This window comes from Psammomys obesus, unplaced genomic scaffold (genome assembly GCF_907164565.1).
Source record: "Psammomys obesus unplaced genomic scaffold, mPsaObe1.curated_primary_1811, whole genome shotgun sequence".
Classification (NCBI taxonomy): Eukaryota; Metazoa; Chordata; class Mammalia; order Rodentia; family Muridae; genus Psammomys; species Psammomys obesus.
In genome coordinates this window covers 35,921,485-35,937,243 of record NW_026596046.1, presented here as the reverse complement: position 1 = coordinate 35,937,243, position 15,759 = coordinate 35,921,485, and the positions used below count along the sequence as shown (strand labels likewise).

At 51.4% G+C, this 15,759-nt stretch overlaps 1 protein-coding gene across 2 annotated transcripts in view; it reads right to left on the bottom strand.

Annotated features, from left to right (window-relative positions):
• Nucleotides 1-159: 159 nt before the first annotated feature.
• Stard10 (StAR related lipid transfer domain containing 10) overlaps nucleotides 160-15,759 on the bottom strand; it is a 25,470-nt gene continuing 9,870 nt past the window's right edge. For both annotated transcript variants that reach the window (XM_055623045.1, XM_055623044.1), the window contains exons 3-7: nucleotides 3,978-4,125; nucleotides 3,329-3,432; nucleotides 2,578-2,695; nucleotides 754-806; nucleotides 160-576 (exon numbers count right to left, since the gene is read on the bottom strand). In XM_055623045.1, the coding sequence (XP_055479020.1) occupies nucleotides 331-576; nucleotides 754-806; nucleotides 2,578-2,695; nucleotides 3,329-3,432; nucleotides 3,978-4,125 (669 nt within the window). In that variant the 3' untranslated portion in view covers nucleotides 160-330. The remainder of the gene's footprint in view (nucleotides 577-753; nucleotides 807-2,577; nucleotides 2,696-3,328; nucleotides 3,433-3,977; nucleotides 4,126-15,759) is intronic.

Below are 15,759 nucleotides of genomic sequence, written 5' to 3'. Positions count from 1 at the left end.
AGGAAGCGGCAGCAGCCCCCATCCTACAGTCACACAAGTAGAAAGAAGATGCCTGTAGGGACAAAAGCTCCAGAGGGCAATCATAGTATTGAGGAAAACAAGGCAGAACAGGATAACGTGGTGCCGGGCAGATGAGAAGCAGGCGCAAGAAACAGCTGGTTGGGGCTGTGCGGTTCATTTATTTGGGGCCATGTCCAGCCAGGCCGCAGCCACCTGAGCAGGAGCCCAGTGCCCCCAGAAGGCAGGTGGGAGAGGGGAGAAGTGCAGAAGGCTCAGTGCCCCAGGGCTCAGCATCAGTCCTGTCTTGGTCCTTTGCAGAGGGGGCTGTGCTCAGGTGAGCGAGGTGTCATCGTCGCTGCCCTCTCCACCTGCACCGCCTGCTCGCTCCTCACGGCTCTCGGTCACTGCGCTCTCATCGATGTTCTCCAGTGAGTCCGCATGCTGCACGGACAGCTCCGATAGTGCCAGGCTGGGCAATGGGCTCTGCTCCGGGTGCAGCCACGGCTTGAAGTGTGGCTGGTGTTTCTGCTTCCACTCAGGGTACTTGATGCAGGCCTTGTACATCTTCTTCATGGCCTGCAGACAGGTGGAACATTGTCAGGGATGCCTGGGGGACCACATCCCTCCAGCGCCCTCCTGCGGTCCCCAGGGTCCCAACTATGGCCAGTTTGGAGACCTGGCCCATTAGTCCATGAGCTATGGCCAGCGTTAACTCTGCCCCTCCTCTGTATCCCAGAGCACACAGCCACTTACCTTGGGAGCCAGGAACTGAGAAGACTTATTCACCACCCACTTGGGTAAGGAGCCTGTGGGGCAGGGAGAGGTGGGAGGAAAAGGCAGCCTTTAGGCACCCAGCCCCACCCACTGCCAGCTCTCCTCCCTTTGTCTGAAGTGGAAAGGGAGGCCAACCCCTTTTCACTCCTTCTTGATGAAATTCCCAAATCCCACATTCCCTCATCTCTGCCCCACTGTCTTCTCTGCTGGCTACCGAGAAAACCACAGGGACCTAGGAGACCTCAGGTAACCTGTTGGTTGACCTTCTGACCCACGCGCCAGCCTGTCACCTCCCTCACCTCACACTGATAACCCAAGACTGTCCCTGGTGCTCAGCCTCTCTCCTGTCTGTTCTTAGACCCCCTAAGGCCAGCACTCCAGCAGAGCCTGACCTGGAATCCGCAGCCCAGCTCTCCATCTGTCTCTCTCCCAAGGACCTGCTGAGTATACTTGGCATACTCATTATAGGCCAAGGAGCCCTAACCTGGGCCACTGGGCATTCCTGCCAATGACGCTTGAGGTGTAACTACTCACTCCACATTCCCCGTGACACCCACCCTGGACCAGACTGGGGAACCCGAATAGGAACTCAGTGTCTGATGTCTCAGTATGGGCTGGTGTTCTGCTGGGGGGGAATGGGCCCACAAACAGGGATTGAGGGACAGAGGAAGGGCCACTTCATGTATCCCTAGAGCACTGAGGAAGGAGAGGAGGTACAGCCAGCGAGGATGAAGGCTGTATGGACGTGGAGGTGAGAAACGGAAGGGTGAGAAATCCCGGGCAGGGGCTCAGGCTGCATTCAAGAGGGCAAGAGCCACAGTGGCATTTTAAGCAGGTGAGTCATGGGGGAAGTAAGTGTTCTTTTATTTTTTTTCCTCTAGTAGCGGGTTTGGACAGACAAAGTGGCTAAGTACCAAGAGAATGACAGGCTAGGAGCCATGTCAGAGGGTGAAAAGGTCAGAACCAGGGGCAGGGTGCTAGAGAGATGGCTCAGTGGTTAAGAACACTAACTGTTCATCCAGAGGACCTGGATTCACTTCCCAGCACCCACAACTGTCTGTAATTCCAAGATCTGACATCCTCACACAGATAGACATACACGCAAGCAAAACACCAATGTACATTAAAAAAAAAAAAAAAAAAAAAAAAAAAACCAACAACAGGGGCTGAGTATGATAGCATGTGCCTGGACTTCCAGAACTCAGGAGATGAAGGCAGGGTGATGGTGAGTTCAAGGCCAGCCTGGGCCACAGAGTGAGTCAGGAGAAATCAGGGGAGGGAGCAAGAGACTAAGCGCTGGATTTGGGAGCTGACAAGGAGAAGCTGGCCCCAGCTAAACAGCAAGTGCTGAGCAGGGGTGAGCGGAAAGCAAGCTGTTGATATACAGAAAGGATGGATCTGGAGGGGCAGTGGTGAGTTCATGGTTGATACAATGAGTCCAGGTGTCCAGAAGACACCCTGAGAAAGATGTCTGGGAGGTTGGCCACCTCAAAAGAGAGGCGTGCTCAGCTGTCATGGAAGTGAGGTGAAAGGACAGCCTTGGAAAACCCAGGCCTCTGGGAAGTGGCTGAAGGAGGCAGGGCAGGAGCAGGTCCAAGCTAGGAATGCTCGCACCAGGAAGACAGGTTCCAAGCTCCTGAAGGAGCAGTGGCTACCTTATTCCCTTCAAACTACGAGCTTTGGATAGAGATGCCGCCAGCACTACATGGATCCCTCAGCTGGCCTTCAGCTGGCCTGGCAGATCAGGTCCGTTCCCTGTACAGGGAATGAGCCCATTGACAGACTGCAGGGCCAAGCCCTCACCTTTGGGGTCCACTTGGGCCAGGTAGGTGATGACGCAGCTCTTGGGCCCCGTGCTCTGGATGAGGTAGCCGGTCTGGATGGACACAGCTCGGACCAAGTCTTTCCGAGGTGGGTATTTCTGGGGATGGAAGGCATGGGGAGTCACTTGGTTAGGGATAGAGGGAATGCCTCCATACAGCATGCACTTGAGCGCGCGCGCGCACACACACACACACACACACACACACACACACACACACACACACTCCAAACCCCTAGTTATTTCTGTGCCTTGGCATCTGTGCCCAGCCAGGCCTGGAGTATGTCAAGGAAAAAATTATCAGGCCAGGTCATCTGTGCCCCTCTCACTGTGCTTCCTCAGGGCCCTTGGGAAAGCACCAGGCTCAGTCAGGGCTTATGAGCGTTGATGGGTATGGAACCCTTGCCTGGGCTAACTGTACCTACCTGCCCTCTCTGTCCAGGGAGTTCAAGTACATCCCACCACAGGATCCTGCCTGCCTTCTAGCTCCTGCTCCCAGACTTGGAGGCCAGCCTTATCCCAAGCCAGCCAACCACACCGGTTCATCCCACCCATTCACTGCAGAGACGACCCACACTGCCCTCTCCCTGAGCTACTCGACAGACCCTGCTGGGAGGTCATTATCCTCATTGTGCAGGAAGGAAACTGGCCCCCATGCCTGCCTGAAGTCACCGTGCCAGCCGCAGCCCAGCCCTGCCCGTCGACAGCCAGGAGGGAGGGCAGGTGACTCACAGGATGCTTCACCGAGTAGTTCATAATGATGTAATCAGCGCCCATGGGGAGCCAGGAGCGGAGGGTGATGACATCACGGTTCTTCAGGGGCTTGGGACACCTCCCTGCAGAGGGCAAGGAACAGTTCAGCCAGGCTGTGGCCCATCTTCCTATAAGGAAGGGTGTGGTGGAGGCCAGAGACATGGGGATCCTATTAACTGCCAGCCCTCCCCATCCAGAGAAGTTTAAAAAAGAAAAAAAGCCCACCCTTACCACAGACACACAGCGGAACCAGGGAGGACACAGCACCACCCTTGTCCCCGTGGTCCCCCGTGGTCTCTGCCTACGCTGTCCCTCAGAGCCCCACAAAGCCCTGACCTCGTTGCTCTCACTTGTCTGCGCATGTGGATATACTTGAAAGGAAGACGGCACTGCCATCGCCGTGCACGGGAGTGTGTCTCGTGGTAGGTGGACTCGCAGCTGGGTTTGCCTGTGTGTGTGTGCGTGTGTGAGAGTGATATCTTTGTTGTGTCACTCAGAGTGTGTGGGTATGCCCAAGGAGTGGCCAGCTCCCCACCGAAGCATTGCAGGTCTCTGAGCAGCCCTGGGGGGCTTGGTGGAGGTTGGGGAGGGAGGCTGAGGGGTGGGGTCTTGTCCTGTGCCTGCTCACAAGAGTAATATCCTACGTCGGCATTGACAGTCAGGCGGGCGATGTCGAAGGTCTCGATGACGTTACTGTCCCACTTCTTCCGGTACTCTATGTCGTGGAGGACGTCATAGAGCGTCTCTGCAGGCACATCACAGCACTCCATCCTGCACTGCAGACAGACCCGGGTTGTCAGGGCCACGCAGGCACAGGGGAGAGGAGAAGACGCAGGGTCGGGGACCCTGAAGCCAGCCTGCTTCGCTCCCCACAAACCTCTTGTAAAAAAGGGACAGTCAGCCCCCCAGCTCAGCCCAGTCTCCTCTTCAGAAGCCCTTTTCAGGCAAACCATCTAGGCTCCTGTACACGGACCCTCCGTGCCTGGGCCTTTCCTATCCCCTGGGAGCAGCTTGTGGGCACACGCTCAGTTAGTTCACCAAGGAGCTTGAGACAGGTAGACATTAAATGAAAAATCAAGTGCCCACAAAGCCCATACCCCCTGACCACACTTGTGTGTGTATATGTGTGTGATTCAACAAACATCTTTGTAATCCAAGCACCTGAGAGGCCTTAGGTTCAGGGGCCAGCCTGGGCTAGACAGTGAATTGCTAGGAGACTACTTCAGACATCTTCCTATCACTTAGCTGCGCCCTCAAAGAGCCCCCCTTCAGGGAGAGAACAGGCAAGCGCGCCTCACACCTCCCTACCATCACGCCAGGTAACAGAGCCAGGGAGGGACTTGGGTTCACAGAGGTTAAGTACCCTGCCCAAGGTCACCCGGCTGCTTAAGTAGCAGGGCTGTGACTTAATCCAGCTCACAAGTCTGGGAAGCAAGTAAAGACAGAACCAGAGTTCTCAAGATCTGCATTCCAAAAGGTGAGATTTGGTGACCTTGCTCTATCCCGCCCAACACCCCCCAGACAAAGCTCCCCACAGCGAATACAACAGTTTTCTCCTGGGTAGTCTACAAGACCCCCCCAACACAGGAAACCCACATTTCACACTCTGCCTGTGAGAGGCGGCACTGCCCCTCACCCGGGACAGGCCTTGGCACTGAGAAAGTACATGACAGGCTGCTCCCAGCTGGGGTTATACGTACAGGAAACTCACTATGCACCATGTCTGCACTTCAGACTACAGAAGACACAGCGCACAGAGGAACAAGCGAAGTGACACCGTGGGGACAGGCACAGCCAGGTGCTGGGCAAGGCAGCCCATCTCTAGGTGAGCAGCGCATTATCAGGCTGGTGTCGCAATGAAGGGAACAGGCACCACCCTTTGGCTTTTTATTGTTACGGTTTTTGTTTTGTTTTGAGACAGGGTTTCTGTGTAGCCCTGGCTGTCCTGGAACTCACTGTATAGACCAGGCCAGCCTTCAACTCAGAGATATGCCTGTCTCTGCCTTCTGAGTGCTGGGATTTAAGGTGTGCACCACCACCGCCTAGCCTTTTTTTTTTTTTTTAATGATTTATTTTTTTGTTTTATGTGTATAAGTGTTTTGCCTATATGTGTGTCTGTGTAAAAGTGTCAGTCCCCTGAAACCGGAGTTACAGACATTTGTGAACTGCCATGTGGGTGCTAAGAATTGAACCCAGGTCCCTAAAAGAGAGCCAGCACTCTTAACCGCTGAGCCATCTCTCCAGCCCGGAGAAACAACATTTGTAAAGTGTGACTCTGGATTGTTATACATTAGCTATAAAAAGGATACTCCTCCTCCTCCTGCTCCTCTTCCTCTTGCTGCTCTTCCCTCTTTTAAACACAGATTTGATCTAGGGCCTCATGCATGCAAGACAAATGTTCTACAACTGAGCTAAATCCCTGTACCTCTTTTTGCTTTTTATTTTTGAGATGGATCTCATTAAGTTGCCCAGGTTGGACTTGTATTTTGTGATCTTCCTGTCCAGCTTTTCAGACAACAGGCCTGAAGCACCAGGCCCAGCTTAGAAGTGACATTTTGGGAACAACTTGAGAAGCATGAAGGTGATCTGAGTATTAGATGCACTGAAAGAAAAAAAAATTTTTTTTTAAGTTTTTTGAGACAGGGTTTCTCTGTGTAGCCTTGGCTGTCCTGAACTCACTTTGTAGACCAGGCTGGCCTAGAACTCACAGAGATCCGCCTGCCTCTGCCTTCCGAGCACTGGGATTACAGGCGTGCACCATCAAACCCAGCTAGATGCACTGAAAATTTATGTAAACAAATAATGGAAATTTCTGTCCCCCACCTCCCAAAAAAGTATGTTACAAACTGGAAAGTGCAGTGAGGAAAATCTATGCTTAGAAAAAGCTGGAGTTGCACAAATCTCTGAAGTGACAACAGCAGCCATCTGTCTGCTAGCAGTGTTTGTTTTCCTTTCGCTTGTATTTCTGTGTCTGAAATGTCTGAAGTACTGCTTTAGCAATAACTTTTTTCCTTTGTTTTTAGAGACAGGGTTTCTTTGTGTAGCCCTGACTGTCCTGGAACTTGCTCTGTAGACCAGGCTGGCCTTGAACTCACAGAGATCTGCCAGCCTTTCCCTCCTGAGTGCTGGGATAAAAGGTGTGCACCACCATGCCCAGCTACACTCTGAGGGGTAAGAGCCATTTTAGAGTGGAGAGTTCCAGCTCTAGCCACGAAGAGGCCAGCTAGATCTGCCCTGCTGAGGGTACCAGGTCAGGCCTTCAGCCCTTCCCATCTTCAGGCTCTGAATAAAAGGATTCGAGCACACACACGCACCTGCATACAAACATACAAACACACATACATACACAAATACGCTGCATTATTTTTTTTCTTAATGTTAAAGAGTTGTAACGTTCAGGCAAGAGAAGGATGAAAAGTCATCAGCAGAACCAATGCTGGGCTTGGCCAAAGCTGTGGCTTCTATCAGCACCAAAACAATTCAAAAATGAGCTCCAATCTATACCTATGAAGCGTGGCTTTGAGGGAGCTGTTTTCCCTCTGCCCTGTCTGCTTTTCTAGTCCATGAAAGTGTGCAGCTGGATGTCACCATTTAACTAGCAACCTCCTGTTCCGGCCCTCCCCGGGTCAGAAGAGACAGAGGTGAATCTGAAGCCAGGGCTTCACCTTCCAAAGATGACCTAACATGCCTGGTGGGGCTCAGAGCAGCCTGGCTCCTCAGGGGCTGGTGGGGAGCAGGCTTCCTGGAGAATCTCAGGCTAGGAGGGAGATGTTTGCCAAGCACAGGGTGGAGAGTGCAGGGAGGATCAAGCCTGGAGCCAGACAAGAGCATGGTGTGCCCGATGGCTGACACGTCCAGCTGGCTCAAGTTTCTGTGGCGTGGCATACATAGCCTAGTACTCAAAAGGTCCCTGGTTCCAAGTATGCTTGAACAAATGGGTGCTTCTTGGTCACAGGAAGCGTGGAAGGAGCCTAGGCTATCATACTGAGCTAGAAAGGAAGTACTCACGGAACGGCAGAGACCTTGCCCGGCAGACATGAGAGCCACCCTGAAGACTGACCAATTCCTCGGGGTGTGCCAGGCCTCTTGAAGTTTTATTGCTAAAAGCTGCCAGTTCTGGAAGACCACAGTTCCAGGCAAACTAGGACAGTTATTAGCCTACCATGAGCTGCATGTAGGACAAGCTGATTTACGTGATTAGTGAAAAACGGTGATAACAGATTGTAGTGAGCCCAATAAGAAGTCAGAGTCTACACAGGTCTGGGTAAGGAAATGCAGCGTGTGATAGGAATAGATTATGCATGATTTCAAGGCACCACCTTTACATGCTTTATTAATAACAAGGGAAATAAGAGCCTGCGAAATGTCTCTGTAAGTAAAACACCTGAAATGCAAGCCTGAAAGCCCAAGTATGATCCCCATCACCCACACAAATGCTCGTGCTCAGGATGCAGAGATTGGGGTACCTGGACAAGCTGCCTGGCTGGACTAGCTGAGTTGGTGAACTCTGGGTCCCCTGACGAATCCTGCCTCATTAAAGTAGGTGGAGAGTTATCGAGGAAGACATTCAATGTCAACTTCTGGCCTCTACACCCAGGTGTATGCACACATCCAAGTACAGGGGCAGAGACTGCAGTCAGGACCGAGGCCCAGAGCCAGGCAAGAGCATGTGTCCTGAGTGGCTGAGGCTGTCCACCTGGCTGTCTCTGCGGTGTGGTATACATAGCCTAATACTCAGAAGGTCCCTGGCTCCAAACACACTTCCCAGGAAAGAAAGCTGGTCGATCCGTGAACATTACTAGACCAAGTTGGAATTGTGCATTCCCGAACAGAATGCAGTGGGAAGAATATAGACAGCCCTTATACAGTACCTCCACCGAGGCGGCATAACTCTGATCACGAGAAAACACCAGACACAACCCCAACGGAGGGAACTTCACAAGAGGACTGGACTTTCAGTGTCACAATTTTGAACATAAAGAGAAGGCCTGATCATTGCTCTGGACTGAAGGAGACTATCAAAATGTGAGTGAGCGGACAGGTGGACTGATGGGAGAGATTTGAGGGTGAGAAAAACAAAGTCGGCAGAGACCGTATGGGAATCAATGTTTTAGCATCAGTCTTCTCTTCAGCAGCCTCATAAGGGCCAGGCCAATGTCCATCACTCCTGTGCTGTGACGTAGAACACTGGGGCTCAGGAGACTAATAAACTGACGATACATAGCAAGAAAGCAGATGGGCTAGGATTCAAAGCCAGCTCCCTGCTCCTGTGTGTGTGTGTGTGTGTGTGTGTGTGTGTTGGGACGGTGTGTTCTGTTTTTGTTTTCTGTGCACCACCACGGTGTTTATGGAAATCAGAAGAGGGCATCAGGAGATGCCCTGGAACTAGAGTTACAGAGGGTTGTGAGCTGCCATACGGGTGCTGGGACTTGAACCCAGGTCCTCTGGAAGAACCATCTCTCGTGTCCTGAAACTTATATACACATATACATACATACATATGTGTATGTTTGTGTTGTGCTTGTGGCAGTCAGAGGACAACTTGCAGAAGTTGGTTCTTTCATCATGTTGGTTCCAGGAACTGAGCACGAGTCCTCAGGCTTAACAGCGGGTGCCTTTACCTGCTGCGCTATCTTGATCGCCCCTCCTTGTATTTCTTAACCGTCCGGGAACACAGGAAACCAGAACTTCTCTAAATCAAGTCTGGAAGCTGGTTTGGTCTTGCAGGCCCTCAAACACACCACACCAGACAACGAGGACGGAGGGGCAGTTGACCACACATCTTAGCTTCAAACGTCGGAATCCAACCCAGGACCGTGCTTTCCCTGGCGACAGGTTCCCTCCTTACTCCCTGACCCTACAGCCTCCAGACCTGGATAGGAAAAACTGACACTGCCTGGAAAATGCCTATCTTCCTGCCAGAGATAAGGGAGCTGTTATAACTCCAGAGCACAAACCACCGCCCCCACCAAAAAAACCAAACCCTCTGGGACAGTGTACAGTGGGCAGAGTCTACAGAGCCGCAGAAGAGCCTGGGCCCTGGCCAGCACACTGCATGCATGACCCTTCTTCAGGACAGAGAACCCTCAGAGGAGTCCAGGCTGCTGAACTGAGGTGGTGAGGACTCTCCTGGGAAGCTGAGAACCCTGGCTGTCCTGGGAAGGGGTGGCTGCGCAGCAGGGTGGGTGGCCCGGTCAGGTATGTCCAGGGGCATCTGCAGCCTATGACGAAGGGCCTGCTTCTTCCCATGGCAACCCAGGAGGCAGCGCACAGTGCCAGTACAGGAAATGACATCCGGCTTTGTTCCGTGCGGCGCCCGGGCCCTCACCTGAAAACTGAACTCAAGGGGACTCGTCCCCTCTAGGAACCCTGCTGGGCTGCAAGGCTTTCAGACTCTGGGCACGCGGTGTGTGGCAGCTGCCATGTCACACGTGAGTCCTGGGGCCAAATGCTATCAGAGAAACTACATCCTGGGTCCCCAAGAACTCTCTCCAAATCCTTTTGATGTGGGGATCCCCACGCCTGTGTGAGGCTGTCCAGAACTCCCGAGCATAGGCCTCACTCGGCACCCCAAACCCACAGAGCCAAGCAGAAGGAACTGGATAAGCAAGGACTGTCAGGGAACATCTGTGAACTACACAAGTCCAACCCTAGCTATTACCCGGGGCACAAGACTGAACGCACGAGCCTTGGTTTCCTCACATAAAAAAATGAGGACAGCAGTGAACCTGCCTCCTAAGGATGTTGTGACTAGATGAGACAGTGAACGAAGTAGGCCTAGCATGTCTCGAACACTCAAATACAGCTGTTCGCACCCGGCAGGCTGCCAGGCTACATGGCTACATCTGCACACACATCCTCGTTTTTTGTGGCTCGGCAGCTTTTTCAGTTTACCTTGGTCCCTGCCCTCCCATTACCTACACATAGCTTCCTGAAGCTTGCTGAGTTCCAGGCCTGCTAGGATTAACCCAGGGACTGAGGAATCAATCAAAGGCAAGCCAGACCCGAGCCTTGCCCCCCAAGGAAGAGTCACTGAGCAGGATGGTGCAAGAGCCTAGGATGAAAACTCACAATACAGAGCAAGCGGAGGTAAGGAGAGAAGCACAGGGTTTGGGGGAACTGAGCCCAGAAGCTAAAGAAACAAGCCGTTGCATGAGCAGAGGAGGCCATGTCAGACAGGAGGACACCAGAGGCTGTGTCTCCTCACCTCTTTCAGAACTTCCGACACCGGAGATGCAGGCTCATCACTGAGGGTGGGCCACAGGATCTCCCAAGCCCAGCTGCTGACCGGAGCTAGGAAAGGAAGTCAGGTCACCTCCAGGAGGCTTTGTCCTGGCCCTGACAACCACTGACCGGGCACGCAGACACACCCAGCCCCGTGGTGAACTCTCCCGCTAAGACCTTACATGGTGGTCCCCAGCATCTCCACCCTCGGATAACTGATGATATCTTTGGCTACCACTCTGAAAATCACCACTGGGGAAACTGAGGCCCAGAAAAAGGGAAAAGAAGACCCCACTAACTTCCGGACACAAAATATCTGAGCAGATGGTCCTGTGAAAGGAGTAGTAAGCTTTAAGCAAACAACCCTTCCAAACAGAGCCAGGTTCAAACCAGAGGATGGCTCCCCAACTGAGGCCAAGCCAGTAATAGCCCTGACCAATAGTCAGCTGCTCAGTAGCCACCACCGTGTGCTCCAAGTCACTGACAGATGCATCGTTCACAAATCAGACAGAAGCACCTATGCCATGGACTCTAGGGAAGCTCAAATTTAGCAAATGTTGAGAGGCCACTGTGCTGTGTCCTTCGTACACACCACCCATACCCTTCCAATGTACATGTTGACACAGGCTCAGAGAGGTACAATGATGGACCAAGGCCAGAGTCCACGGACCCCTGACCGCAAAGCATCAGAAGAGTTGTCCGGCTAAAACAGGCTTGCTGGTGGCAACCGGAGAGTACTGGCTAAGGAACGTGCAGTGCAGAGCCTATGACATTCTGGAGGGTGGCTGGCCAGAGAGGAGTCTTCACCTGGCTTGCTTTCCCGCACCTCACCAAGCTCAAAGGCGGCGCCGAGGCTCTGACTCAGAAGCTCTCTGAGAAGCCTCAGAGAGGCCATCACAGTGCCCTTGCCAGGGCCCCTTAGGCTCTCAGTTTACCCGTAGCTGGGCTGTGTGCATGGGACATATACTTTCCTTGCTGCACGCGGCTATGTGGCCTTAGCTTGGGCAAAGAAAGGAGCTTTAGGTCCCAGCATCTGTACCCTGCCCTGGAGGGTGCTGTGGGGATTAGAGAGGGCTTGTATAGAGAGCCTTCAATATGCGCCTTCTACTGGTTTCAAGTGTTGGAGCTCTTCTCTGGGCTCTCCGGCCATGCCCTCGGAAGCCTTCCTGCTAACCTCCAAAGAGCAAGGTACACAAAGACAAGGTGTAAAGGTTTTTAAAAATGCAAAAAATGCCAAGAGATGGACAAACAGGTGGACACTTGCAATAGGAAGACCTGCATAGAGCAACCTAATCACTCTTCATGACCTGCAGCTAGGCCCTGCCCTAACTGGGTCAGACCAGGACCCCAGGGATCTGAGAGGCCCAGACTACAAAGGCCACACAGCAGGTCCCTTGGCCCTCTTTGCTCTGGCAATCCTTCCACTTTGCCCTTTCTACAGGAAATCAGGCCTAGGCCAGTCTTCGAGAGGACCTATTCTTGTCTTGGGATTTTAAGGTCCCCAAAATGGAAACTCCTAAGTCCTTCCTCCAGTGGCTGGTAAGAGGGAAAATGAAAGCCATCTGCCAGTCCTGCCATCACGAGTAGCAGGGTCTGTCCCAAATGCCTCCCGGGACATCCCCTCATTGGCTGCTTTCCTAATATGTCTGCTGTCTTGTCCCTAAATTCTTCAGGCTGTGCTGTGTCCCACACCTCCTAGTCCTCTCCACCCTGGGCGACTGTTCCATCAGAAGTAGACACTGAATTCTGCTACCTGCGGTTCTGTGGCCCCCGATCACGTAGCTCCCAGCATAGAACAAGTGCTTAGTTAAGACCTGCTTCCTAAACCGGGCCCATGGAGAGCTGGGCCTGCAGAGGCTGCTCTAGCTCAGAATGCTGGATGTCGGCTGGTGACTCACTGTGCTCCGGTTCTGTTCAGACACCTGCACAGCTGGGAAAGACCCTTCGGTACTTGTACTTTTTTTTTTTTTTTTTTTTTTTTTTGTCTAAAGGAAAATTCCTCTGACAAAGGAATAGGGGGGTTGGGGTGGATCAGAAACACCAAGAGGCAGGTGCAGGAACAATCTGGAACTTGTCTTGTTTTCAGATCTCTGAGAGTTCTGATAGTCAAAAGAAGAGAATGCTCTAGTCAGGGTAGTGAGCCTACAGTCTCGGCTCCTTCAGAGGCTGAGGAAGGGGGGGGGAGAGTGAGATGTCTTTTGAAAACTGGCCTTGGCAACATTATGGGACCTCTGTCTCAAATAAATAATAATCTGGATGGGTGTGGTGGTGCACACTTTTAATCCCAGAACTCGGGATTAAACCAGAACCAGAGGCAGGTGGATCTCTGAATTTGAGTCCAGCCTAGTCTATAGAATGAGTTCCAGGACAGCTAGAACTACACAGAGAAACCCTGTCTCAAAAAACTAGTAATAATAATAATCCAAAAATATTGAGGTACCGATTTATACTCATAAAATAATATATACCTGCCAATATGTGAAATGCCCGCTCCTTGTGAGGGTGAGATACAGGGTTACACAGGGTTCCAAGTACAGCTTAGTGACAGAGTGTGAGCAAGGCCATGGAGCAGGCCTCCAGCGGCCCCGACACCCAAGGAAAAGAATGCGACAAAGTGACAGTAACAACCAGCGTAGTCTGCCTGCCATTCTAGAAGATAATTTGTCAAGCCAGGCCTGGTTGGCACAGCTGTAAAATCCTGGCTACTCGGGAGGCTGAGGCAGGAAGACTGCAAGTTCTTAATGAGACCCTGTCTCAAAATAAAAAGAAAAGGCTAAGGGAAAGGGCTGGGGAGAGAAAACTCAGCCAGTAAAGTGGTTGCTGTGCGAGCAGCAGGACCTGGGTTCAGATCATCAGCACCATGTCAATGCCAGGCATGGTAGCTAAATCTGTCACCCCATCACTGCATGGTGAAACAGGTAGATCCTGGGGCTCAAGGGCCAGCCATTGTAGCTGAAACAGGCACCTCAGGCTCAGTGAGAAACCCTGTCTCAAAAACTAAGATGGAGAGGAAAAGAGGAAGATACCAGATGTCCATCTCTGGCCTCTACATTTGCACATGCTCACAGGTGACACAGCCCCCCCCCCCCACATACATGCATGCACACACAAAATGCATGGCACATACACACAGAGACAGATACACATGCACACACATGCATACACACACACACACATATGCAAGCACACAGATTAGGAGGCTGGGGGTATAGTTCAGTTGGTGAAGTACTTGATTCTCAGGGATCAGGACCTGGCTTGATGCTCAGGACCATCGTTAAACAGGGTGGGAGTGGGATCGCTGGAAAGATGGCTTGGCAGTTAGGATACTTGCTCTTCTGGAAGACCTAAGTCAGTTTCTAGCACTCACATGGAGCTCACAACCGCCTATGACTACAGTCCCCATAGATCTGACACCTCTTCAGGCCTACACATGCACATGTTAGACATACATGTAGGCAAAACACCAATACACATAAAATTAATAGTAATTTTTTCAAAGGCCCATACTTGTAATCCCAGCACTTCAAGAGATAGAGACAGGTAGATCCCCAGTGCTGATGGGCCAGCCTAGTCTAACTGCCAAGTTCCAGGCCGTGAGAGACACTAGAACAACATCAGAAGGAGGAGGAGGAAGAGGGCTGCAGAATGATAGCCAAGGTTTTTCTCTGCCTCTTTATACATACATGTGCACACACAGGCATGCGTGTGCTCCTAACACACAAAGAACTGGCTCAGTGATACACTGTCTGCCTAGCCTGCATGAGGGCCTGGGTTCAATCCCCAGTACTGAGGAAAGAAAACAAAAACAAAAACAAAAACAACTAAGCTCAGGAAAAAATAAAATAAGTTCTGTTACAATATTCATGAGTATATTATTGAATTTGTAATTAGAAAATTATATTGGAGAGCAGCATAAGCAAGGCCAGTTCCGTTCAGAATGACACATCACCCTGATGACTGCACAGCCATCAAGGGCTGTGCTGTTCGCCCCCACGCCCAGCTCCAGGACAGGAGAGCAGCCTCACAGTTCGGCAACCCTCAGAGTCCAGAACAGGCCTGGTGGAAAACAGAAATGCTCATGAATTAATAGTGATATGAGCAAAGCTACCAATGCAAATGTACAAATGAACAAAACAGAACACAAACTGCACAGATTACCTACACCTTTGAAAAAGCTGGAAGGGGTCCCGAGGACGTTCATTCCCCTCAGGAAACCAAGGTTTGGGCTTTTTTTTTTTTTTTTTTTTTTTTAATTAAAAACAAACAAACAAAAACTTGAGGCAGCCTCATGTAGACCAGGCTGGCTTTGGACTCACTGCCAATGATCATCTCAAATTCCTTGTCCTGCCTGCACCTCCCAGGTACAGAGATCACAGACTTGTACCGCTCTGCCCAGTTCATGCAGTGCCGAGAAGCAATACAAGGCTTCATGCATGTGCACGCAGGGCAAGAACTCTAGCCAGGTACCAAATAAGCTACCATCCCCTCATTCTTGCCCACCGACACCCCACTTCCACAGGGCTTTCTGCTCTTTATCCAAGCTGCCCTCAAAACTCTTTTGAGTTTAAGTGATCCTCCTGCCTCAGCATTCCTAGTTGTTGGACTTTGGGCATGTGTCACTTCTCCAGGTTCTAATTTTGGGATTCTTCTGACTATTGCTGTAATATTTATGAAATATAAAAAATGCCATTTATTTGCATATCTGTAATCCTAGTACGTAGGGGAATAAATTAGTTTGATGTCACCCTGACTATAGTGAGACCTGTCAAAAACACAACAGTTTGGTGTCCTAATTAGAAGTTCTGTCTGGGGCTGGAGAGATGGCTCAGAGGTTAAGAGCACTGGCTGTTCTTCCAAAGGTCCTGAGTTCAATTCCCAGCAATCATTATGGTGGCTCACAACCATCTATAATGAGGTCTGGCGCCTTCTTCTGGCATGCAGGCAGGATATTGTATAAATGATGAATAAATAAATCTTTAAAAAAAAGGAAGTCTGTCTAGGTCAGGCGATGGTGGCACAAATCTTTAATCCCAGCACTGGAGGCAGAGGTAGATGAATCTCTGAGTTTGAGGCCAGCCTGGTCTACAGAATGAGATCCAGGACAGCTAGAGCTACACAGAAAAACCCTGTTCTCAAAAAAAGAAAAAGGAAGAGGAGGAGGAGGAGGAGGAGGAGGAGGAGGAGGA